Source organism: Pelmatolapia mariae, linkage group LG10_11, assembly GCF_036321145.2.
Source record: "Pelmatolapia mariae isolate MD_Pm_ZW linkage group LG10_11, Pm_UMD_F_2, whole genome shotgun sequence".
NCBI lineage: Eukaryota > Metazoa > Chordata > Actinopteri > Cichliformes > Cichlidae > Pelmatolapia > Pelmatolapia mariae.
The window spans coordinates 60,805,291-60,829,973 of record NC_086236.1 but is presented as its reverse complement, the minus strand read 5'-3'; the positions used below and the strand labels follow the sequence as shown (position 1 = coordinate 60,829,973).

The following is a 24,683-nucleotide window of genomic DNA, read 5'->3' as shown; positions in this document are numbered from 1 at the left end:
CTGTGGCTCAGAGAGGCAGCACATTTGCAGCCCATTCCCTGAAGGTGACCTGCTTTATTTGCAGGAATGTAGCATGTTAATCAAAAAAGTAGCCGTTCCTTCCTATAAACACACTGCCTGCACTATTATTTTTCTATCAACTTAAAAGAGATGGCTTTTGGGAAATGGTAGAGCAATAATCCTTTTGTATGTTGGTCCTGCTGAGAGCGAGCCTCATCTCTGAGCTCATTTATGTTGGAGTCAGACAATGCTGACACGTATACAGAGTGGTTTTGGTGCATTACCCTGGGCTGCTGCCAACTCGTCCCCCTATGGCACTTGAACATTATGCAGTTTTGTAGGTTGAAGTGCATATATTTGCAACACTAGATGGCATCTCATCCTAAAATTCTTATTCTGTCATATTCTGCTGAGCTATACTCTCATATGCATAAAGCTGCACTCCATGGGCAAGGTTTATGGTGTTTTGCATATATTTCATCATGAGGAAATTGCTTTATTACATATTTGAATATATATTTGCTGAAATCAAATATAGGTGCAATATTCAGGGGTTGTAGTCTACTAAAATGGTTAATGAATGCCAAATATAGACAGGAGGTAGAAGTAATATGATGTCAACTGGTCAGTATTCATGAATGCAGACGGCAAACTGCCAGTTCAAAGATGCAGTTCGGTGCTTCTGGTGGAATCTGTTGAACACAAAGTATTTTTTCTTGCAGGATTTGTTATTGTGTGTGCACCCATCACTGATGAGTAGCACTCATTTGAGCCAAAAATATGAGAAAATATGAGCAAATAAACAAAAGTAAAGCTTTCTGTCAAACAAAAAGTAAATCAGACAAAGACACGCAGACAGATCTAGATTGTATTAAATGTCTAGATGTTTTATTGGTGTTGGTTTCATTTATTTGACACACATGTTCTACTAGTTGTGTATTTTTTATTTTTTTTTTAATTCTCAACTTTCAACCCATTCAGCCATCTAAGACGGACCCAGCCCGAGGCCGCTGGCCCTTCACTGGTCTCCAACACTTACATGCACACAGACCCGGGCACATGGGCTCATCATCTCCACTCACCACTCCACAGCACACTTCACCACATCATACCGGCACGCCTGCAGTGACAGGAACCACAAAGTCTTGGTTGGCGACTTCTGTCTTTTGGTAAAAACACAAGTTAAAGCCCTGCTTTGCTGTTACATGTTCGAATAGCCTCCTGAGAAACCAGCAAAAGTAACGGAAACCAAATCAAATACAAAAAGAGAGACAGATACAGTGTCTCTCACTTTTTTGTTTTCCTACCTCACCAATTTTGTTGATCGTCCTCATGAATGTCTTTCTGGAGCTGATGTTCAACATTTTTTTTTCCTTTATTGTTTCATTTAAATTCAGTATAGAATTATATAGATTTCCTAGAACACACAGAAAGATTGAGTTGTATTTACCAACTTGGGGGGGAGGGAGGTGTACTGTAATAGTTATTAACGAGGACAATGGCTCACACAGCGCACACGAACGGGGACAAACAGGGCAGGAGGGAAGGGAGGGGAGGGGTGTGAGATACAGAGAGGGAGGGGCGGTGGACGGGACGCCGTATGGTGTGCTTCAGTGCGCCTAAATGAGGATAAGTCGTTTTCACACACCTCCCCTCCCAACTTTGAAATTAAAAAAAACAAAACAACTAAAATCATCAAAATTGCCCCCCTACCCCACATATTAAAAAACAAACAAACAACATTGGACATTAAGGAACAGAAGAGGAGGAAAATGGACGCGGTGAGAATGCCAGGAAAATGACCACTCCGATGGTCCTCCACAGACAGGAGGCGGAGGCGAAAGGTGGCAGTCGAAGTAGTGCCGGTGATGGGATCTCACTGTGTGACGTGTATATCTGTGTGTGATTGGAGGACAAGCAAAGGGTTGGCGAGGAGGTGAAAGAGGGGACAAAGGTGTACAGAAAGACGATGTTGGTGAAGAGGAGGAGAACAGGGAGGAGAAGGAGCTGGATGGCCCTTTTTTTTTTGCAGAGCATAGACACTCCCTTTGTATCATTAGCTCATTCAGATCTACATACACAATATGCAGCTGCCGTTTGGTAGATATATTGGTTTATGTACACAGCTGTGAGAGAACACATGCAAAGAGTATCATAGGAGGTGGGGAGAAAGAGGGCAGGTCGATGTAGAAAGTTGTAAAGGTGCTTTTGCTGTTTTTAATCTTTGGGGCAGTTGTGATGAAAATTGCTTCAAAGCGCTTTTTGTCTTTAAGGGGGCGGGACATCTGGAGATGTGTTTTGCCGAGGATGGAATGACCGGGGGAAGAAACAAGTGGAAGATGTGAGGGGCTTGAGCGAAAGTGCTCCAACGATCAATAGTACGTCTCCTTTTCCACCCAACCTGGAGCACAAATAGTAGAGAAAAAAAACACAGTAAATAAACAGTGCTTTCAATAACTTATTATTATTATTTTGATATTTAAACCCTACTGTCACCATTTATCTTAGCGTTACTTAACTGCTGCTTAATAATTAATACATTTCTGGTTTGTTTATAATCTACAGAAAAAGTTAAACTACTCTCATCTTAGGCCTGTACGAACCAAAACCTTTAAAGAAACGCCCACTTAAATAAAAAAAAAAAAACAACTTCGCTCACCTCCAGGGTTCCGGCGAAGGATGAGTTTTCGAGCTTCATCGTAAACAAAGATGAGAAAACTATAAGGAAATGCACAAAACCACCAGGTAGGCCTGTGGAGAGAACGAGAGAACTGCAATCAAGTAACCAGACAACTTGATCTTTCAATGTATTTATCTGTGTGTTGCTGAAACTCACTTTAGAGGATACATCCTGAGTGCCACATCCATGCCTGGGCAGTAGGACAGGAAGGCAGCCAGGGCTGTTTCTTCAAACAGGCCAAAGATCAAGATCTTGTTCCTGCGTTTAGAAGTGCCACATATTAAAGCCAAAAACATATCTACATAGATACATACATACATACATATCTATTAGTATAATCTTGATTTTTTTTTATGCTGATAAGATTAGCAGAAAAGACAACTATAGTGCAGTGAATAGCTCTTTGACTTACTTCATGCCCTGCTGGAAGACAGAGTTGCGCCTGGTCTTGCAGATGATGAGATCAGCCCACTGTACTACCACAATACTGACGAAGAAGGCTGTGTGACATGTAAACTCCACGATCTTCCTCTGTTCATATGTCTGTGAAGGCAGGAAAGAACCACAACAGTAAGATGTAGTAGCAAAATGTGAAAACACAAAATTTGCACATACTACACACTTACCCATTGCTGGCCATAGCTGTCTTCCAGGTCATTTAAACTGCGGTCGTCCCAGTTAAGTCGGATGCCTACTAGCTGAGAGGGCAGGAAACCATTTTCAGCCAAGATGACAAAGTAGGAGAAGAATCCTCCCAGAGCCTGGATCATACCTTAAGAAACATGTACACACATCGAGATTGAGTTACCAATTTTTAAGTTTTCTGATTTCCAAAATCGCATTTTCCCCAAAAACACTGAGGACAGCTCCAAAGATAATCCAACTATTGTTTTTTGTGAACAAAAAAAGAGGGGGATAAAGTGATTTTACAACAAAATGACTTCTAGGCAACTCAGATCCAACTTCAATCCGCATCAAAGACAATTCACAGCCTGGATCAACAGTCACAATCTTCAGTTCACCCACCAATTTGTCCATAGGCAATGCTGATAAGCCTCTCATTCACCAGCTTGTCCCTGGATGGGTTCCTAGGCTGGCGCTTCATGATGTCACTCTCAGCTGCTTCATAAGCCAGAGAGATGGCTGGAACCTGAGAGAAGAAGAAGACGACAGTATGAGCTGTGTGTGAGCATAACGCTGCATTCATCATACTAAACAAAGAGTCTTTTTAAGCTCTTTACCATGTCAGTTCCCAGGTCAATACACAGGATTGTGATGGTTCCCAGTGGCAATGGGATGTTGACTATGATAAAAAATAGGAAGGGGGTGATCTCTGGGATGTTGCTGGTCAAGGTGTAGGCAATGGACTTCTTAAGATTATCAAAGATCAAACGACCTAGAGGGCAAAAAAAACCAGCAGACAGTTCACATCACATACTGTCCAATTCTGACATCTCAAATGCAAGTGGATGATCGGGAACTCTGCTTTCATGTAAGACATTTCTTAATGGAAAAAACCCCCAACCATTAGCATCCCTTTTCTTCCTAAAGTGTCATTTCTATCTTCCTCCTACGTCCTTTCTCAGATTCTCATTATAAAACTTTTTATTGATTTAAGCATTCTTAGTCTTTCAGTGCTGTCCTTTGGGTCGTCTCACCTTCTTCCACTCCAGTGACAATAGAAGCAAAGTTGTCATCCAACAAGATCATGTCTGCAGCCTGCTTGGACACATCGGAGCCTGAGATTCCCATGGCAACACCAATGTCAGCCTTTTTCAGTGCAGGTGAGTCATTCACACCATCACCTGTCACAGCTACAATAGCACCCTAGGACAAATGAAAGAGGAATGAGAACGGCATTAATTAAAGTGAATAAAAAAACCGTTTTTGTTACATGTTTTCATTATTATTTAACAAAGTTTCATTGAATTTAAGATAGTTTATTGAAATTATTAATTTCCAAGATTATTAAATAAATGTAATAAATTAAATATACATTAATATATAAAAATATAATATTGTATGTGCTTATATTTTGATTGTTACCACTTTATTTAACATTTAATTTTAAAGCTTCTTTTAAACATTATTTTTCTAGTTTTTGTACAGAAAAATGTTATGTTTGGGAATTGTAAAAAACAATTCACAGGCTGGTGTATTTTTTGCATTAAAAACAAAAAAACATGGCCTTCTGTTGTTTTTAATACAATCTATCTCCCTGTGTAAAAGCAAGCTCTTCATCCAGTGGTCAAATAGTGCCATCTGCTGTTCCAAAAGTATATTGACACCTCAAAGTCCAGTCCCTGGAATTAAGCCAGTACATTTCCAAAAAGAAAACCTGTAGCTTCTTTTCAAGCTAGTATATTAAAAATGTTCCAACCAGTCGCTGGCATCCTTCTACAATGATCAGCTTCTGCTGAGGTGAGGTCCTGGCAAACACAATCTCCGTGTGATTCCTCAGGATGTCATCCATTTGATCCTGAGACAGATCCTTGAGGTCTGTGCCATGAATCACACAGGCCTTGGCGTCTCTAAACACAGATGTTAAAATGTTAGAACAAATTTGCTTTCACTTTGTGAGACTTGCTGCTTGTTTGGTGTGTGTTTTTCTGTAAACGTTCCTTACCTGGGATTGACCTGGCTGACAGGTATGTTGAGACGAGCTGCGATGTCCTCCACTGTCTCGTTGCCCTCTGAGATGATGCCCACTCCCTTGGCAATGGCCTTGGCTGTGATCGGGTGATCACCGGTAACCATAATGACCTACGAGAACAACAAAAATGACTTCTTATTGGCAACAACAGACTAAACTTAAAGATCAAAGAAGTTTATGTCGAATCTAAACAGCTTACCTTGATACCAGCGGATCGACATTTGCCAACAGCATCAGGCACGGCGGCACGGGGAGGGTCGATCATGGACATGAGGCCAACGAAGCAGAGATTATCTGTCTGGAAGTTAACATCATCTGTGTCAAAGGCAAAGCCCTTGGGATACTGATCCTCTGGCAGCAGCAGGTGGCAGAAACCTGGAGCGAGGGGAAATGTGTGATTTAATGCTGTTTATTTAAGCATATTTTTTGTGGCTTTCTCTACTTTTTAAATAAATTCCACTACACTCCTTCCTACAGTTATAGTCTTAAAGTGTTTTGTTTCAACAGTTCAACAGATCATAATTTTAAAAAATTATGTTAAAGTCTTATAAATTAGTGAAAACCAAGAGAAAGGTATTATAATTCTAAAAAACAATTCTTGTGTGTGATGCTGAGTTAGCTATTTCAAGGGTTGTCAGAGTTAATTTCCTTATTTCAAATAGGGCTTTTTGAGCTTCTAAAAGTATAAAACCTTCATTACATCACGCGTGATTTACATTTTCCTATTGAAAATGTGTAAGAGACAAAACTATTAGGTTTAACAGTATGTTAGAAATTAACTTACAACATTAATAACATTGTAAGTAGAATGGGTGGAGGTGGTGAGAAGAGGTTTAAAATGAATCAAACCAGAGGTTATAAAACAGGTTCTAAATGCAGTGGTTTTATCACAGCTGGATTATTGCAATTATTGTAAAAGAAATAAAAAAAGTTGCAACAAATTAAAAATAAATCTTCCCGACGTGCATCATAATGCTCTTACAGAAATCATGTCAGTGATATGAATGGTAATCTAGGATGGGTAATTGCTAATTATATTGAAGACTGTTTTCACATTTAATGAACATACTTATGAAAAATGATTTGCAACAGAAAATAACTTTACAATGCCAAAAGGTAAAACAAGTAATATACAGAAAACAGTAATTCACAGGCAATGATTGGGTGGAAGTTCCTACCAGTTTATGTTAAATTAAGCTCCTAAAGAACGAATCAAATATAAAACAGTGTGTATCAAAATTAGTAAGAATTGTAATTAAAATAGTTTGGATAATGAATACAGCGGATGTGTGCTGTTTAGTTCTAAAGTGTTGTTTCTTATAACCCTATTCTTGGAACTAAAGTAAAAGTATCTTGTAAGGAAGTGTCTACATGAAACTCAATGCTGTCTGCAAGAGGAGAACCTTGTTTTGTGTTTACGTGTTGGATTGAGTGTGTTAAGGACCCTCAGGAAGAAACTCTCTGCGGCTGATGCTGATTAAACAAATAAACACAGTATAGATGTGTAGTAAAAAAATATAAATGTCCAATTTGGATTTGATCAGTCTTTTAAAAACCAGTTTGACAATGAATTCAAAACCTGTTTTAACACAACTGCTGTTGGAAAGTGGACGTTAACATGACCTTCAGAAGACGGATGCGTCCACAGATACAGGACTTGCTCGATTATAGCGAAAACCATAATCACAATTAAGCTGATCAGTGCTGAGTTTTGACATCAGTACTAACATTAACATTTTCTTCTTTGAAATTTAAACCAGTTAAATGGATGTAATAAATAAACGAATAACATTGGATGGATGGAACATCTGCAGCCTGGCATGAAGAAAGTTTGGACTTTTTATTGTTTTATCTATGATCATGAATGGAAACCACATTTATAATAAAGTAAACACTCAATCATTTGCCCAGAAGAATATAACACTGCATCAGATAGGCTATTAAGCCATGACTAAAATAATACTTTTAACTGAGCTACATTTTCAAATAAATTGTTATTAAATAAAATGTGTATTTTGGGATTTTGAACCTGATGGCCACACTGTCAAATCTTTTCCTCAGTATCCACCTTCACCTCTTTCGACCTTACCCAGTACTCTCTCTCCCAGTCCTCCCAGCTCCATGTAAGCATTCTGGAAAGCTTCCTTCATCTCCTCATCCATAGGCTGCTCCTTGCCCTGCAGCATGATGGTGGAACAACGATCCAGGATCCTCTCAGGGGCTCCCTTCATCACCAGCAAGTAGCGGTTGTCATTTGGATCTTCTGTTTCATGAACAGAAAGCTAGGGGAGGAGAACAGAGATAAGCACTAAAATGAGACCATCTGATGCATTACTCAGTGTATAACATATGTGTTCACCCATATTGACCCTTTACTCACTTGGTATTTGTTGGTGGAGTTAAAGGGAATCTCAGCCACCTTCTTGTTCTTATCCCTCATCATCCTGACTGAGCCGCATGACAGCTCGATACACTTCAGCAGAGCTGACTCTGAGGCATCACCAGCCACGTCACGCTTCAGGATGGGCACTGAGTCTTGTCCAGCTTTGAACTGTGCGCGGTTACACAGAGCAGCAACACGAGAAAGAGACAGCCATGTCACAGAGCTCTTGTCAAATGCAGCACCTGCAGAAGGAATGTAAGAGTGAGAATTAATAAATGTCATACTTTTTTAGTAATCATTTAATTCTTTTACACTATAAAAATATTTGAGCCATCAGTGTTGCCCGTATGCCCTCCCTTCACTTACCCGACTGGTCCTCTGTGGTGTCAGCCTCATGGATCTGGTTGTCAAACCACATGTGGGCCACAGTCATCCTGTTCTGGGTCAGGGTGCCTGTCTTGTCAGAGCAGATGGTCGAGGTGGAGCCCAGAGTTTCAACAGCTTCCAAGTTTTTCACCAGGCAGTTCTTCTTAGCCATACGCTTGGCAGTCAGAGTCAGACATACCTGCACAGAGTTCAAATTGTCAACTGATCTGTTTCCTCGATTCTAAAAGAAGTAATCTAATTATACACTACCACAGTATTAAACACACTAAATGAGAAGGTTTGTGTTTATTTCTATAGAATCTCCAAAAAGACCAGTGAAAAGGCATGAAAAAGAATCAGGCAAAGGAAAGCACTGAAATATGTAACCAAAAAAATAAAAAATAAAACAAATGTTTGCCTGCTTACAGTTACAGTAGCCAGCAGCCCTTCAGGCACGTTAGCCACAATGATGCCAATGAGGAAGATGACGGCCTCCAGCCAGGTGTAACCCAAAATGATGGCCAAGATGAAAAAGGTGACGCCCAAGAAGACAGCCACTCCTGTGATAATGTGGATAAAGTGCTCGATCTCAACGGCAATGGGTGTTTTGCCGGTTTCCAGGCCGGACGTCAGAGTAGCAATGCGGCCCATGACTGTGCGGTCTCCAGTGCAAATAACAATGCCACGCGCTGTGCCTGGTGTGGATCAAAAAACAAAAACAAAATCAGAAATACAATCTTACAGGTGCAACAACTTTGTTGCATTAGAAGGTGATTTTTTTTAAATTTTATTTAAAAACACATTTCTAGAATCACAACCTGACAACTGGGTTTAGACCAGTAAAAAAGAACTGTCAAAGAGCGCAGTGACAATATTGTGTGTAAGGGGGCGCCAGTTTAGCTCAGTAGTTAAGCAGGCAACCATACGGGCATGCCACATGGACAGAGCGCTGGGTTGGAGTCAGACCCGTAGCCCTTTGCTGCCTGTCCGTCATTTCAAGCAGAAGAAAATTGTTCTTAAAGGAAATGATTCACAATGTTTATGGGTTTCTGGAGAGTTTTTTTTTTAGTTAGTGTGTCATGATTTCTAGAAAAAAATCACCATGGCTGTGTTCTATTTGTTTGTTGCTTCATCTAGTTCTAGTACATTAGTATGTTCCAGTTTATACAGACTTAGTCTCCAAAGTTGATCAACTTGCAAAACAGCCTCAAAGCCCAGAGGGTTTCTGGGGTGAACTGTCCCTTTAACTGTAAACTTTATCGCTTTGTTCAAACTGAAGGCTTTAAATTCAACCACAGTCCTGCAAGGTAACAATAGCATGCAGTGCTATTGCCATGGTGACAATACCTTCAACACAGTTGGTGGAGAAGAAAGCAATGTTTCGGGTCTCCAGGGGGTTGTCATGGGTACAGTCAGGTGACCTGCTCTGAGGCTCTGATTCTCCTGTAAGGGAAGAGTTATCTACCTGTTGGGCAAAAGAAAATGTTAAAGATTTTTTTTTATTACATATAACAAGAAACAAAAATATAAATCTATGCATGTGACTGTGTGTGTGTGTTTTTACCTTGCAGCCGTGAGCGGAAGTCACCCTGATGTCAGCAGGGATCCTGTCTCCACCCTTCACTTCAATGAGATCTCCAGCCACTACTTCCTCAGCATTGATCTGCACCTTCTCACCTTCACGGATCACCAGTGCTTGCTGCAGGAGAGGAAAAAATGTCATTCATGATGCCAGAATTACATTTAGAGAACTCCATGTAGACATGTTTGACTTACATACTGTAAGTAACTAATTTATAATCAAAACACTGGCAAGCACCAGCTGTGCAACTTCTTTTTGTGTATACACTTTTTATTTTAAATCACAGTGGTAAGCAGAAAGGATTGTGAGGGGAGAAGCAGTGGGAGGACAATTTCACACAGGCCTTGACTGACATGTTAAATGTTACTGTAGAATGGAGGCAGGAGGTTCCTTCAAGTAAAAGCTATATGAGTAGTGGCAACAAGGATTTCTTGTACGCCTTCTGCTGTCCTTACAGCATAGATGACTTCATACTGTGTGTACGGGATCAAGCACCTATTTACCTGAGGTACCATGTTCTTGAAAGACTCCATGATTTTAGAGCTCTTAGCCTCTTGAAAGTATGAGAAGCAACCGGTGATGACTACGACAGCTGTGAGCACAATACCGAGGTACAACTGAAAGGAGAGAAAATTAGAAATATGTTAGTGGGGGTGGTTTGAAGCCACTGAGTGCAGTATGTGTAAAATATTTACTGAGGTGTTATTTATGTTAATACCCAAGAGTCTTAGGTGTGACAGGTATGTTAATGAGGTGCAAATAGGCCACAGATGAATATGTTTGGGCTAAACCTGTGTGACTAATTGTGAATGTGTGTGTGGGTTGCTCACGTTGTCCCCTGCAGGCTCGTCCTCAGTAGCTGCCTGGATAGCGTAGGCCAGAAAACAGAGGATGGCGCCGGTCCACAGCAGGATGGAGAATCCACCGAACAGCTGGCGACAGAACTTGACCCATTCTGGGGTGGTGGGAGGAGGGGTGAGAGCATTGGGACCATCCCTGAGCAGAAACTCTGCGGCCTTGGCATTGGTCAGTCCCTGCAGCGAACCGAGAGGAAGCGGAATGTGGAGTGAGAAGAAAAAGACAGGTCTGCACTGATGTGAAGCTCAAAAGCATGCTTTGTCACAAACTCTAACCATGAAAAGTACATCACTGCCACCTGGTGGCAAACTGGGAAAATGCGTTGTCAGCTTACCTGGACAACGTCAGTCTGGAATTTCCTGCATACTTCCTCTACGGACATTTTGTGTTCCGTCTGTTATTAAAAAAACCCCAACAAACAGAAAAATAAAAACAATGTAGATTAGAATTTCTTGTAGTTCACAATTTTATTTGTATTTTTAGTTGCATGCAGAGATATTTTGTGGGAAAAACTCTCCAGCTTAAATTAATTCATGGAGGCAATTTTGATTTAAAAAAAAAAATCAATCGTTTTATTTTACAGAAGGAAATTCAGAAATCAACTCCATGCATGCAGTTCACCTGAGGGGTAAGAGTATGTGGTAACGGCAGCCAGGTATGGCGACCATGGTGTCTGTTTCTTGGGCTGAAAAGTGGGACGAAACTGACAACTTCCTGATAATAAGTCCCCCCCATCTTACCAGCAAAAAATACAAAAACTTTAGCGTGTATGGGAAAATAACTTCTTCTCTGTCCGAAAAAATGCTGCCAGTTTCCTTCCATTAATTCCATTCTGAAAGAAGATTTTCTTCAAAAATACATCCTTGCATCATTTCAAGGATGTTAAAAAAATTGTTTTCACAATATTTTTTAAAAAAAATATTGAAATACTAAGAAAACTGTACACGAGCAATCAATCATCCTTTGACTGACAGGAACAAAAATGAACTGACCCAAAACTTTGCCCATGACCAGACCTTTGTATGGGTCCACTCAACAGTGACAATTAAATCCATCAAGATGGAAACAGAGTGCAGTAAAACTTTGTAACCTCTAACACACATCATAGCAAAACTCAGTTACTACTACACAACTATTCTTAGAAAAAAAAAAGGAAGCGTTTACTTACAATGGGTACTTCCTTCTTCAGGTCATCCATGTCCTTGGTTGCCCCCTTCTTCTTCTTGGGGGATCGGTCATCTTTGTCCTGTGTGGTGGCAACGCGGTAACTGTCTGACTTCCCATACTACAGACATACACACATGTTTTATACATGCCTGTGGACTAGATAATGGAGAGAGCAGCCCTTGTCCTCTTGGTTTGTTATGTTCATTGCAGCCATTAAAAACTACACTGCTCTGTAAAATATTAAAACATTTGTAAATTGATGCGAGAGCAGCCTTCTTAAGAGTATTAATCAGCCACTGACTGCAGCTGAATTAAAGGCAGTGGGCACTGCTGAACTGGCCTTGATGAGATCTGTTTCATTACACAGTTAATAACGTTGTATCCTTGTGAAGTGGCCTTGAGAGGTAGTAGTAGTATAATAATGGAATGTATTTTTAGTTTCTGAGGATGATGTTAGCTAAAAAAAAAAAACCCCATGAATATAAAAACCTATTATTATAAGCATTGTTAAAGAATTGAAAACATATTACCCAGGTGGCTCTGTTTTGCTCAACCAAATATAAAACTGGGTTAGGAGTGAATTATCAACACATCAAAGCAAGTGCCTGCAGCCCGATCTACCCATTTGATCTCCATTGATCAAATAATGCTCACTTCAATGACCACAAGATCCTGATGGACACATCAAAACGTAATCTAGTGCAAATGGTTTAACCTTGAGGTCTTAACAAATCACTTTTGCTCCTTTTCATTTACTTCTCCAGCAGTGAGCATTAACGACATAAGAAAGAGACAGCGAACAGGAAAATTGAGTTTGCAGACTCATCAAAGCGTTTCTTACCAGACTCTTGCATGCACTACAATACAAGACCATCAGAGCCACTTTGATGTCAAGAAACATTAAACTGCGTGTATACGCAAACATGCAGACACACACACATCAGCTGTCTTTACTCTCCTCTGCCTGCTTTACATCAAACCTATTATTCCAGTTACTGTAAATCTCCCCTTAGAAGATGGCTCACTTTGTTTAACTACACATAAGTGAGCTATTTATAACCTCATTTCCTCCATCATTGCATTTTCTGATCCTTAGTCTATAGCTGTAATTCTAGCCTGTTGTCTGGAAGGAGAGTAGTCTGACCTTTGATGAGCCTCATCCATACAAATCTGCTTCATCAAAGGTCAGAGGTGACATGGAGTGACAAGAATTCCTCCCAGGAGATGCAAGTGGGTTCGCTCACTGACCCAACCTGGTCATCGGGGGAGTTGAGCTTGGTGAAACATCATTTTAGTGAAATATACAGTATTGATTCCACGCAGGGGATTGCAAACTTAAATCCCCACAAGTCAAACAGAAAAGTCAATACCTATCGACTAATAAATCAATAACAGCAGTCATTTTAATTTAAGACTATAGACAGTGTGTCAAACGATAAAAAAAAAAGAGGTTAAAGGTTAACCTGTAACTTAAATATGATGAAGTGCTGAATGTGTGCTGTTGTTCACAGGGAAAAATACACCCTCTAGTGGTATAGCCGGGTTGATCACTCCTGCTTGATCACTTTATTTAAATCTGATATTGTAAATTAGATATGAACTCCTTATCTGACCTCGAACATAATTCTATGATTAGTTTAAAACAAGTTGGCCCTTTATCCAAATCAAACTGACACATTTACAAAAACACCTGGGAGGGGGTATGAAACGAGATCCCGAGTCCTCCGCACATGTTGACATGGAAACTCCCACACCCAGACCGCACCAAAACATACACCCCTGCAGTTACACCAATGTGCGTAATAAAGATCAGCCTGCCAGTGAATTTTCCACTTGAGCTGTAATTGTACTGCTCTTGTGCAAAAGTCTTGTGAAATCATGTCTCTGCGTATTTAGTCTGTATGCAATTGTTACTTAAGACCTGCCTTTCTGGTTGTGTTCATAACTGGAAAAAAAAAGTATTCATGAAGCAACACATGCAAGACGTCTTGGGAAAATTGCCGACCAATTGAGGGAGTGCTGCTCTCAACGACCACTTCTGAATTCAAAGCAAACAATAAATGCACTCGTTCAAGCATGTCAAGCAGAGAGTAGGATGTCAGAGCGAGGTAGCTGTTTGACTGGACTACAAGCAAACACACACACACACACACACACACACACACACACACACACACACACACACACACACACACACACACACACACACACACACACACACGCAAATAGACACACATACAGTTCTGCAACAAAAGAACAGGTGAGCAAATCTCTTGTTGCAGCAAGACCGGGCAGGCCTGGAGAGACAGAGGGTGAGGGAGCAGAGACTGATGCAGTGGAAAAGTACTGCTGCTCATCCCCTCTGAGACAGACCCTGGGCATGTGTGTGCTCGTGTGTCGCGTCTCTGAAAATGACAAAGAGGAAGTGCTTGCTCATACATGTGTACACACATGTGAACGTGCCTGTTCAGACTGAATAACAGTTAAATATCTCTGATCAGAGATCAGAGGTGTTGAATAACATGGAAAGTTACAGATTTGCCTTCTATTCAAGTGTAATTTGGCACCATAGTTCCAAAGACAACAGACTGATGGGTGCTTGTGTATCATCTGTCAGACTTTTTATTGCTGTTGTAGATAATTTTTTCCACAGAGAGTGACTGAACACAGCAAATACACATTTAGGGAGCATTGTTAGCTCAGCAGTGCACCTGCTCTCCTGTGAATTTGCATGATTAAACTGATGATATAAATATGGAGACAGAGTTCTTTCTCTTTATGTCGCACACACAGCAGACAGACAATAACGGTGGCTGGCAGGGGAGGCGGAGACGAGCCTCAAACAAGGAGAGAAATGTGGTGAAAAGTAAAGACAGAGACATGGATGACAGACAGGATTGGGCACACGGAAAAGGAGACAGCAGTGGGAGGTGATACAGCGAGGTGGAGAAAGGATCAGCGAGTGAGTGAAAGCGTGAGAGGAGCTGCTGTCACCCTTCTCTCATGCTTCTAATTAGATATTGACCAGCAGTCTGTCTGCTGGCTCCATATCAGTGTTTGACCCTCAGTGACCCCACTCTAATAGATTGCACAACTGCACTTATGCTATGTGTATCTTTTTGAATGTGTCCTCAAATGCTAATAGATTATATTCTCACTTTGGGTGTCTGAGTGTGCCCTTAAGTGAACGTTCATTTGCAGGATATGAATGAGTTGTTAGCAGCATGAGTCACATAGGAAGTGATATCTTGGAAGCTTATCCTTTGTTTCGCCTTATTTACAGAATGTTAAGTGTTTTAGCTTTGTGTGCGCTTGGCACTCAATCAATTATGACAAAGGGTTCAGCCACGTTACAAGATGGCTTCACTGCACCTGATTTGCAATAGTTCTTCTTGAGTTATTTTGCAAAAACAAAACAAAAATTGATTTAAAAAGGGCATCACTGTCAGCTGATATGTATATATTTTTAGATCTTTATATCTCTCTTGACATTAGCTGTTAAATCAGGTGCTCGAAGAAGAAGAAAATATGCCATGCAGGAAGAACACGTGCTGCCTGTGTTTTTCTGTCCAGCTGTATCACACAGCTCTGGGTAATTTGATGATCCTCCACTGTCCTGAGGAAGGAAACGGAGACCCGTGGCTGGAATTACAGACACTCGCTCCTTCACAATATCAAGCAAACAGAGTGATGGACAGACATATCTTTGGCATCATCAGGAAATGGAGAAATTCCATGCCCCTCTGTGGATAATGGAATGCAATCACTCATATCTGGTGATATCCTGATTGATCAAAGTGTGTTTAAAATATCAATAACTATCTTTTTCCCCCTGCATCTGCATGTGTGTTTGAGTCTTGCTCCGGCTGACCAAACTACACGATTTGCCCTCATGTGAACAACACTGATGAGCAAGCGTGTTTGGAGGGCAAGTAACCATGGAGACCGGCATGGCCATTGGCATGGTGACGAATCTCAGCGGCGGCCTGGTACTCCTCGGATCCCCCGATGTAATCCAGGATGAGCAATAATTGATGCACCTGTAACTGGACACTGTAGTCACTGCTGTATAACGCACACAGGCGATCGATTTAAGGAATAAGTATGTGTCTGTGTCTGTGTGAGCAGAGGTGAGTCATTGTATTGGCTACACTCCGTATGTGCAGCATCTACACGCATTGCGGCAGAGAGAGTGAGGGAGATGTAGAGTGAATAAAAGAGAGACCCAGTCACTGTACGGTAATGTGATAATACACAAAAGATAAGAAACTAAAAGTTAGCGAGGCCTGAGAATGAAAGAGATGGTTGTGTCAGCTAACGGCACACTTTCTACCTCGAATGACAAAAATGCAGGAAGTGTCATGTTGTGTTTAGGAGTGGCACCTGAGAGACGATTTATTATGCCAAGTATGTTTAGCACGACAAGTTGAGGCATGAGAACTGATAGCGGGTTTGACTGGAGCTGGGAAGTAATTTTCCTTCCTCTTTTCCCTGCCCTAAGGCAGAACAGAAACCGGTGCTTATGAACGCACAAACACAAGAGTGTTGTTTCTTCTTATGTGCGAATCACATGAGGAAGTGGTTTGTAGATGGAAGAAATACATCTACGCCCAACATTTTCTTCTTAAAGTGCCCTTTTCCAGTGACCACAAAATCTGTCATACCTACATATGAGGCTGGCCTTCTTCTTTTTCCGCAGACCTGACTCATTCAGTGATAACATCATGTCCTCTGCACCACATGATGCTGTTACTGTGGTTCTAACATGACTACTGAGTGGTAAACAGAAGTAAAGTTTAAAGTAAAGTCACTCGTGTATGACTGGATGCATACGTTTTGTTTAAAGGTTGCATTGAGTGGAGTCAGCAAAGCCTCTAAGCCGACTGCTTCACACACATAGACCAAAGAGTAGAATTAAAAGTTGTGAGAGCTTAAAATTTGTCATGCTTAAATTTTTAAAGCATGTATTTACTGTGAATGTCCATAAGCTGCTCTTCTAACCAAAAACGATCCAATGAAAGCATTTTAAAGTTAAAAACATTGAATTTTGCTAGATAAAATGTAAAAACTGATAAAAGTGTTCACCACATAAAATCTTAATACTGTTTCAGTAAGTGTGTGCGTGTTCCCTGTGACACGTGTATACACCCTATGGTACTGAATGTATACATGTGTGCTTGTGTGTGACACCTTGCAAGGTCATTGGGCCATCTGCTGTTTCTTGCAGTAGGATGGAAGGGCTCGGGCCCACAGCAGGGGGCTCAGGGTAGCGACCCATGGCTGCTGGGATTATTTAGTCTGATTACTACACTGGATTAACCCACCATGTTTCTCCTTCTCTTTGTCTCTCTCACTCTCCTTTCTACACCATTCTCGGGCATAAATGAATTTTTGTCATTGTATCACTGTAGCAATCGTTTGGTGAACGTCTTTATAACAGCACTGGGTAAGGAAATAATTAAATTGTCACTGTTAACTGACGATTAGTATTTGAAAAGGAGACCACCAAAGAGCTCCTGCCTCTCTGTATCAGCCCTGAGAGTGATGTGGAGTTTTCTTATCTTTCTGTTTAACAAAGTGAAGAGACATCAATAGGGAGAGACTGCAGATACCAGACTTGAAAAAGAAGAAAGGGAAAACCCTTCTGAAGGAAACAGACAGAGGCGGACCGGTCCCTACTGACATTCCTTTAATACTGGAGGAAATGAAATGCTATGTATGTATGATAATAATAAATAATAATAATAAAAAAAGACTGTGGCTGAGTACTGAAACAAAATCTTAATCTCAGAAACATAAACACACAAAGAGAGATTAACTCTGTACAGCTCTTAAATCATCCACTTTGGGGTGGCTCAGAAAACTAAAAATAAACAAAAGCAAGAAACATAATCAGTGATAAGTCGAACTGAAAATCTCAGCTTTATCTCAGCGTTATAACCCCCCCTCCCCTTCACTCTGCTGCCTTGTGTCCATCTGTCTGTCCCTCATTATCTGCATCTGTTCAACCCATAGAGACAGTTTGTGTGTAACTGTGTAACTATAGTTCTGTACAATGGCCTGCATAATGCTGGGCACTGTTAAGGACTTTAATACTACTGTCTGTGTGTCTTGGCCTGAGAGTGAATGTTGCCTGATTTAGACTAGTATTGTAAATCTTAATTTCTTGGCGCTGGTAGAAAACATGGCATTGTGCCACAGTGTGAGAGAGGGCACCTCAACGCTCCCCATCAGGCAGGAGGTCACACTGAGATATGCAGATGTTAATGATCTCACATCTACGCGCACCAGCTGCTGACTGCAAAACTACCAAATACCTATTAACATATCCCATTAAAACATGCAGGGTCCCTCATGTAAAGTCTATCAGATGCATGGACAAATGGAAAATGCACAATTTAACAGTCAGGATAAATTTACAGAAAAGAAAAAAAATAATTTCCTTGCAGAGTGCTGCAGCTTAAATTGTAACAAACAGAGAGCTAATGACCTCTTTTGGGTCTGTGATAAGCCTTTGTCCACTGTGGCTGCCCAGTGTTACATGTTCTCCTTTAGTGTATTCACAAAGGGACACACACATCTCCACGACAACACCCTGAATTAGTCATGTTGCCGTAGTCAGGCAACCTAACCCTCCTGACTCGGTCTCTTTATGGGAGACCATCAGCACGTTAATGTTGCAGAACTGTTGGCCACATCAATCACTCTGTCCGTCTACTGTAATTTTGTTTTAAAAGTAATGTAGAAAGGAGACAGCACTGACCTTTACATTTTATTAGAATTACACAAGCTCGCAGCTCAAGTCTAGTCTTATTAGTTTTAAGCTAGCAAGGAGGCTAGCTCTAGGTGTGTTGCTGAGGCACTACAGAAATCTATCCTCAAGCAGCACTCTCGCTAAGAAAATTGCTCTGATTACAAAGGACGTCTATTGATCCAAGTGGCTTGACGCGAGCAGTGGAGGTCCATTTCAAAGAATCACCATACTGACCTTAACTGACCTCTGGGCCACAGGGCTATGATAAACCCTGTGTTTCATTAGATCTTTTATGCTTTTCTATTGGCTCTTGCAACGTGCAGGACACATCAGCCGTGGTTCAGTGCAGCCTATCTGCATCAGGCAGCAGGTGCAATGGGGAGGGATGTGCAGCACTCTGCACCAAACTGAGGGCTGGGCTTCTGCAGCGGACACACATATCCAACTCCTGAATTACTTTCTGTGACACCTTCCAACTTATTTTCTATAGCAGCGCACACTTCACTGGTACCAGTTTGAAAGCCTTTATATCATAAGGTAATGAATGAATCCAGTCTTTGAGGGGACTTGTCTTTATCAGGCGCTTCTCCTCAGCCACACTGCACTAACAGCAGCACAGACACACCCATCACCATCAGCCATTATGACCTTTCTTAAAAATCCTTTCTGCTGCTAAATCACCTTAATTTCTTTTTTCCTTACTGGGGTTTAAAGACAGTCCCTACATCCCTACCTCTTCACCCCAACACTAACTGTTCAATCATAAAAACAAAAATTATTAAGACCTATTATGCTTCGACCCAAGTACATCCTTCCTCTCCTCATCCCATTTCTCTCTGCTCTCCTGGTTAACCAATATGACCAGGCACAGAAAGAGGAAACATGAGCTGCGGTATTGTGAGCCTCAGGTCATTATCCTGTAACAGGATATACATCCAACCACCCCTCCCCTCAACATATGCCACCTCCTTCGTTCTAAATCCCTCTCTCTTTCTCTCACTACTCCTGCAAACCAACCACTACTAATCTGTCTTTCCTTTCTCTCTCTGTACCCGTTGTTCTCTCAGCAGTGGTACATTCCCTTCCTTTGTGTCATGAGTTTGAAGGTAAACAGCTGCAGATGATGCATGTGTGCAGCCCTTCCTCGACATCTCACTTTACATTCCTCCCATGGACTCATCCTCAGTAACTGCATCAATGCAGAAAGGACAGTGAGAAAGATGAGAAGGTGACCTATGTGTGCGTTACATCATTCTCTTTCCTTAGAGATTGTCCTCCAAATTTAGAACGTATATCTCTGTGTCTGACAAAACGTGCCGGTTGGTTTCTCTATTCTCTCTTGTTAACCGGGTCCTTTCTGCGTGGCTGCTCGTGCCAGCCTATCACAGCCTTTTACAGGGAATTTCCACACCAGAGGCCCCGCCCCCGGTTTGACGCAGAAGGAACGTCGCAAGCGGTGCCCCCTGCGGCCTTGGGAAAGGACAGCTGGCAGTGCTATAGGACAGTGCGCTAGTGCGAAATCCTCAGACGGAAAGAGGGACAAGTCAGTGCTGTACATCAGCACAAGTGATGACACTTTTCCATACACAGCTCTATTCCATTATCCATCCATCTCTCCACCCGCCTTCCCATTTAGGGTAACCTAAGCGCCTTAAGCGCAAAAGTCACATTTTCGGCAGGCTTGCATATACTTTCTTTATGATTTAAGACATCAGAAGGGAAGCTCATATTCCTTATTGATCTGTTCTATAACAGCAGTCTCCGAGGAGACAGGACATCTTCTGAAATGACACTCCATTTCCACTCAACGTCCCTCTCTTACTGCTTCAGTGAACTTCCACACAGCAGCAGCAGCAGCAGCACATGCGTAAGCACTTTTTTTTTTTTTTTTGCACTCCCATCCCTTTTGACGCAGTGCCCACTATAGCTGCCGGGTTAGCTTCCACATCTATAAGAAGACACTGACATGGACCGGAGGCTCTCTTCTACCTCCCCGGAATCCAAGACACTGAACCTCTCTGTTGGCGCAAAAATGTCAGGCTTTGCAGGGCAACATCAGCTGGTCTCACTGTAATGAAACCGGCTTGCACTGCCTCCGCAGAGCTGGAAATGTCTCAGCTCCGCATGGTCTTCCTACTGCAGCGTCATGCCACCGCATCGCTCAGTCGGTGCACGGGGGTTAAATATTACAACTCTTTCGTGGCGCGGCGATGGAGCAGAATTGCGCAATAACTCACACCACCAGCCGCATCTTGACTTTGCCTTGTATTTTTCCACCAGACTCCAGACTAGTAAATTTACACGAGTGATAAGTTTATCCATATACCCGGAAACAGCTCAAATGCGTTTAATGGCTTAATGGCTTAATGGCGCAGTAGAAGAGAGCCCTCTAAAGTCACACTGACGAACCTTATTGTCATTATTGTCATTCTCCTCGTGTAGCCGGCTGGAGTCGTCGTTTCTTTAATCTGTGATGTGTGTAAATGTAGTCACTGCTGGCGATTATCGAGTCCCGGTTATGTCACAAATTAAAGGGGAAATAGCCTAAGCTGGTGAAGCGCTTATTCGTGGTAACCGCATTATGACGCACGGGTCAGCGAGGGTGCCGAGGATGGACTCCTCAGCTGATAGTGTCCAGTGTAAGAACGCGGCGTGCTCGCCATTCTCATCGGACAGTTGCTTCGCTTGCGCGCAAACAGATGAGCGCAGAAGGGGGAATGCCAGCGGGGTTTAACGCAGCAGAGGGCAGGAGGAAGGTGGAGGTGGGTGGTGGGTGGGGGGTGGGCAGCGAGGGCATGAAGGAGGTCATAATGCACTGCGGTCTTTAATCATAAAGAAAGTGCATGCAAGTCTGCCGAAAATGTGGCAAAACTCAGTATTATTTTTAAACTGCAGCTTAATGATGGGGAGGGGAATAACCTTAACACGTGCTCCTCCTCTAACACACAGGAGCATACAGGAAGAATAAACCGATTAGGCCTATCATGGCTGGCAAGGTTATGGTCAAAGTAAGGCCTATCCGACTTAAAAGAGCCTACACATATGACACACTGACAAGCTGGAAACATCACAGACCTACAGTACTTAGATAAAAGACTTGGGCATTAGTTTCTAAACATTTCATCACGGGGGCAGCAGTTAATGAGAATCCCAGCACAAATTAGCCCACACGAGCCAGAAATAATAACTGATCCAAGTCGAATGAAAGTGAACAGTCCAAAAGAAGCTCGTTTCCACCACTGCACTAGATAAGAGCTCGTGGCTACATCAATTTGTCGCAGTCTAGACCGGCGTAAAACACAGTTCCGCATTAGAGTCAATGTCACTCAGACAAACGGGATTTCCATTAAGAACAAAAACGACATCACGCCTCAGTTTGACAGCTTTTCTTTAGGCTTTAGGCTACCTTTCACTTTTCAGGCCACTTCAGGTGGGCTACAACGCAGTAAAAAAGTTGGAATCGCCGGTTCTTACCCCCATGTTGACGCAGTCACTCTTTTCCTCTCAGGTGATGCACGGCTTGAGAGGTGTCAGCCCCTCACGTTGAACTATATCAAAATGCCTTGCCTTGAAAAGCAAAAGAAGATATGCTCAGTTGTTTTGTGTTGCATAGGTGGAAAAAAAACACAGGTAAACGACGTCAGACAAGTTATCTATAGCCTAAGTCTGACAGAAGAATTTTCTTTGGTTTAAATAAACTGTCTCTCAAACCTTCGGCGAGGTTAGGCTGCAGTCTCCCCTTGTGGGACGTCTTTCAAATGAAATTCTGCAGTCTCAAGCGGAGCATCACGCGGGAAACCGCTTCCTCCCTTTGCTCTCTGATACTTGTGGCGAAAAACCGGCTAAACTAACCAGCCACAGCGATCTCCCTCCCCATTTCTGCCGACATCACTCCGCCGGTAAAAGAAGCGAATGGGTGAATCGAGAGCTGACAGAGCTGGCCAATGATAATTCTGAGCGCCTCATCGCTGATGGGGTCGCCGACCAGTTGGATTTATCCTACTCCACAAGCCAGCCAATAGAAAGCTAATTCTGCCCCTCCTGCTTTACTGCAGAATTCTGAGGCTTGCAGCCAGCAGCATCGCGAGTCTCTATGCTGAAATTTTGTATAAATGGACGCACAAGGTTAGATTCTAGTTGTCGTGATTGTGTTTGTTCATCATGTAATGCATTGATGTCCCATAAAATAGTGGATTTTTTTGTGCAGTAGGTTATTGCATGTATTAAGCAAGCACCTGGATGTCGTGTTGGTCCTATCATGAGCATGTTGTGCACATCCATATCTCAGTAGTGGGCCCGGGCACAGCAGACAGAGAAAAGAGAGCAGGACGTCCAAAGTGTGCGTGTGAAATTCAGATAGAAAGAATGAGGGTGAAGCCACGAGCCACAGTTCAGTCATTCGTCTGTCACTGCATATCGGGATGCATGGTCGGCTGCAGAAAGCAGCCTGCAACCTGACTGCCTCCATCAGCAGGTGTACAGTTCTGACAATGCAGAGTCAGCACCTCACCCAACGGGGAGACTTATTCTAAGCAAAAAAACAAAACGAAATTAAAAAAAGAAAGTAAAAAAGGATGAAACTAGATGAATCTTAATGGAAGTAAAAAAGAAATACAACTTGGATTGTTTAAGCACTACAATAATTTTCGGAAGGTCTCACTTTACTTGACATTTATGAGGTTAGCTGTCAATCCCACACACAGGATTGACCGGTTCTGCAAGGATACACACTCAGATTAATGAGCTAGTCTAACAAATTAGACTGCATTCATTAAACACTGGCCAGGCAGAAAGATGGACAGGCTGTGATGAGTTTTGTTTTCTGTAACGGTGCCAGAGAGTTCAAAGGCAGAGAGCACGAAAGAGAGACAAACAGAGGACATGCAAAAATGACAGGCAACTGGCACGTGTGTAGCAGTGAGTTGTCATCGCTGGTTTTGGGCGTACATTTTTCTTTTCCTCTTCGTGCTTTGGAATGAAGGCGTGATGCTGCAGTGAAAGCACACATGCAGAGTTGCTAAGTTACACACACATATATACTATGCATGCATGCACAGCGATGCCTGATTTGCAAGGGAAAGCTGGGAGTCACGCGTGCTGTCCCTGCAGCAGATTGCTGTCATGCCTCACTGGGTTTCTTGCTGTGGGTCCAGACGATGACCACTCAGCCCCGTGAAGCCCCAGAGCATCAGAATGAGGTTAGCTCAGAGTTGGAGGTCAGTCAGCCGTGATGCTTTATTAAAACAAGATGTTATGGTGCACATTGCATTTTTATTTTTTATTATTTAATCTGATATGGGAAGTATGAATCAGTAAAGACGCAATGAGATGCAATTAGCAGTGAGTAATCATTTTGTTTGTGGATGCTTGGTGTTTTCATAACCTTCCCGAACAACCAGATGGACGGGGTAAAGTTTCAAATACACATTCTGGTAAATCCCACTCATACAACACTAACAAGATGTTAAACGTTGACACTTTGTTTTTCCATCACTGCTTGTCTAAGATCTGATTTCAAAGAACATTTTGCCCCGTCTGTATTAATAACAGGCTTCTGTGTAAATCCAGACAAATGTTGACTGTTAACCTTTTACCACCCACTCTTCTGCCTGTGGGATGCTCACCCTAAAGTCAGTGCCAGCACTATGAAAAGTAACATGAATATGCACACCTAACCTAACCTGCTTTTTCTGTCACTGTGGTGGAAAATTCTAAGATTCTGACCTTCTCTGTGTTCAGCTGGTTTGGCGGAAGAGAAGGCTCCAGAGCATCATGTTTTCTCTTTATCTTATCCTTTATTACAAGATATACTCAACTGTACAAGCTATCTTTTGTAAGGAATGTTCTGTTTGTATTTTTCCCCCCAAACATTTCTATTGTGGTTTCATGAGTATCCAACTAAAGATATGTCTGTAAAGCCTGAGCAGTTTAGCAATGTGATTTGATAATCTATACGAGATATATAAGAAATGCACAACAAAGCAGAAACACTAATGCAGTTTAGTATCCAGCCAGTAATAACAGATGCTTATAAACCTCAGGGGTTTCATGGATGGGGAGCAGTCTTGATTAAATCTGACTGTCAGTTTTCACTCTGCAACCACATTGTACATGTAGATACTTTATGCAGAACATCTTTATTATTTTTACCCTTATCTCTACAGCTTCTGTTGTTTTCAGCTTTACAAAATCCTTGCACCAAATAAATAGATATGTAGTCCATATATGTAATGCACAGCT

At 41.9% G+C, this 24,683-nt stretch overlaps 1 protein-coding gene across 2 annotated transcripts; it reads right to left on the bottom strand.

The window, feature by feature from the left end:
* Positions 1–866: 866 nt before the first annotated feature.
* Positions 867–22,341, bottom strand: atp1a3b (ATPase Na+/K+ transporting subunit alpha 3b). Of its 2 annotated transcripts, none has more exons than XM_063488586.1 (23): positions 22,155–22,341; positions 21,918–22,010; positions 11,691–11,807; positions 10,857–10,916; positions 10,495–10,698; positions 10,168–10,281; positions 9,647–9,781; positions 9,430–9,547; positions 8,509–8,777; positions 8,083–8,281; positions 7,714–7,958; positions 7,423–7,615; positions 5,533–5,708; positions 5,307–5,443; positions 5,061–5,211; positions 4,339–4,507; positions 3,922–4,076; positions 3,707–3,830; positions 3,307–3,452; positions 3,093–3,223; positions 2,837–2,938; positions 2,660–2,751; positions 867–2,401 (listed from the first exon to the last, which is right to left on the bottom strand). In XM_063488586.1, the coding sequence occupies exons 2-23, from the start codon at positions 21,921–21,923 to the stop codon at positions 2,373–2,375; spliced, it is 3,072 nt and encodes a 1,023-aa protein (XP_063344656.1). In that variant the 5' UTR covers positions 21,924–22,010; positions 22,155–22,341; the 3' UTR covers positions 867–2,372. The 2 variants fall into 2 exon arrangements, with proteins under 2 accessions (XP_063344656.1, XP_063344658.1); XM_063488588.2 differs by having other exon boundaries at positions 11,691–11,768.
* Between the last annotated feature and the right edge of the window lie 2,342 nt (positions 22,342–24,683).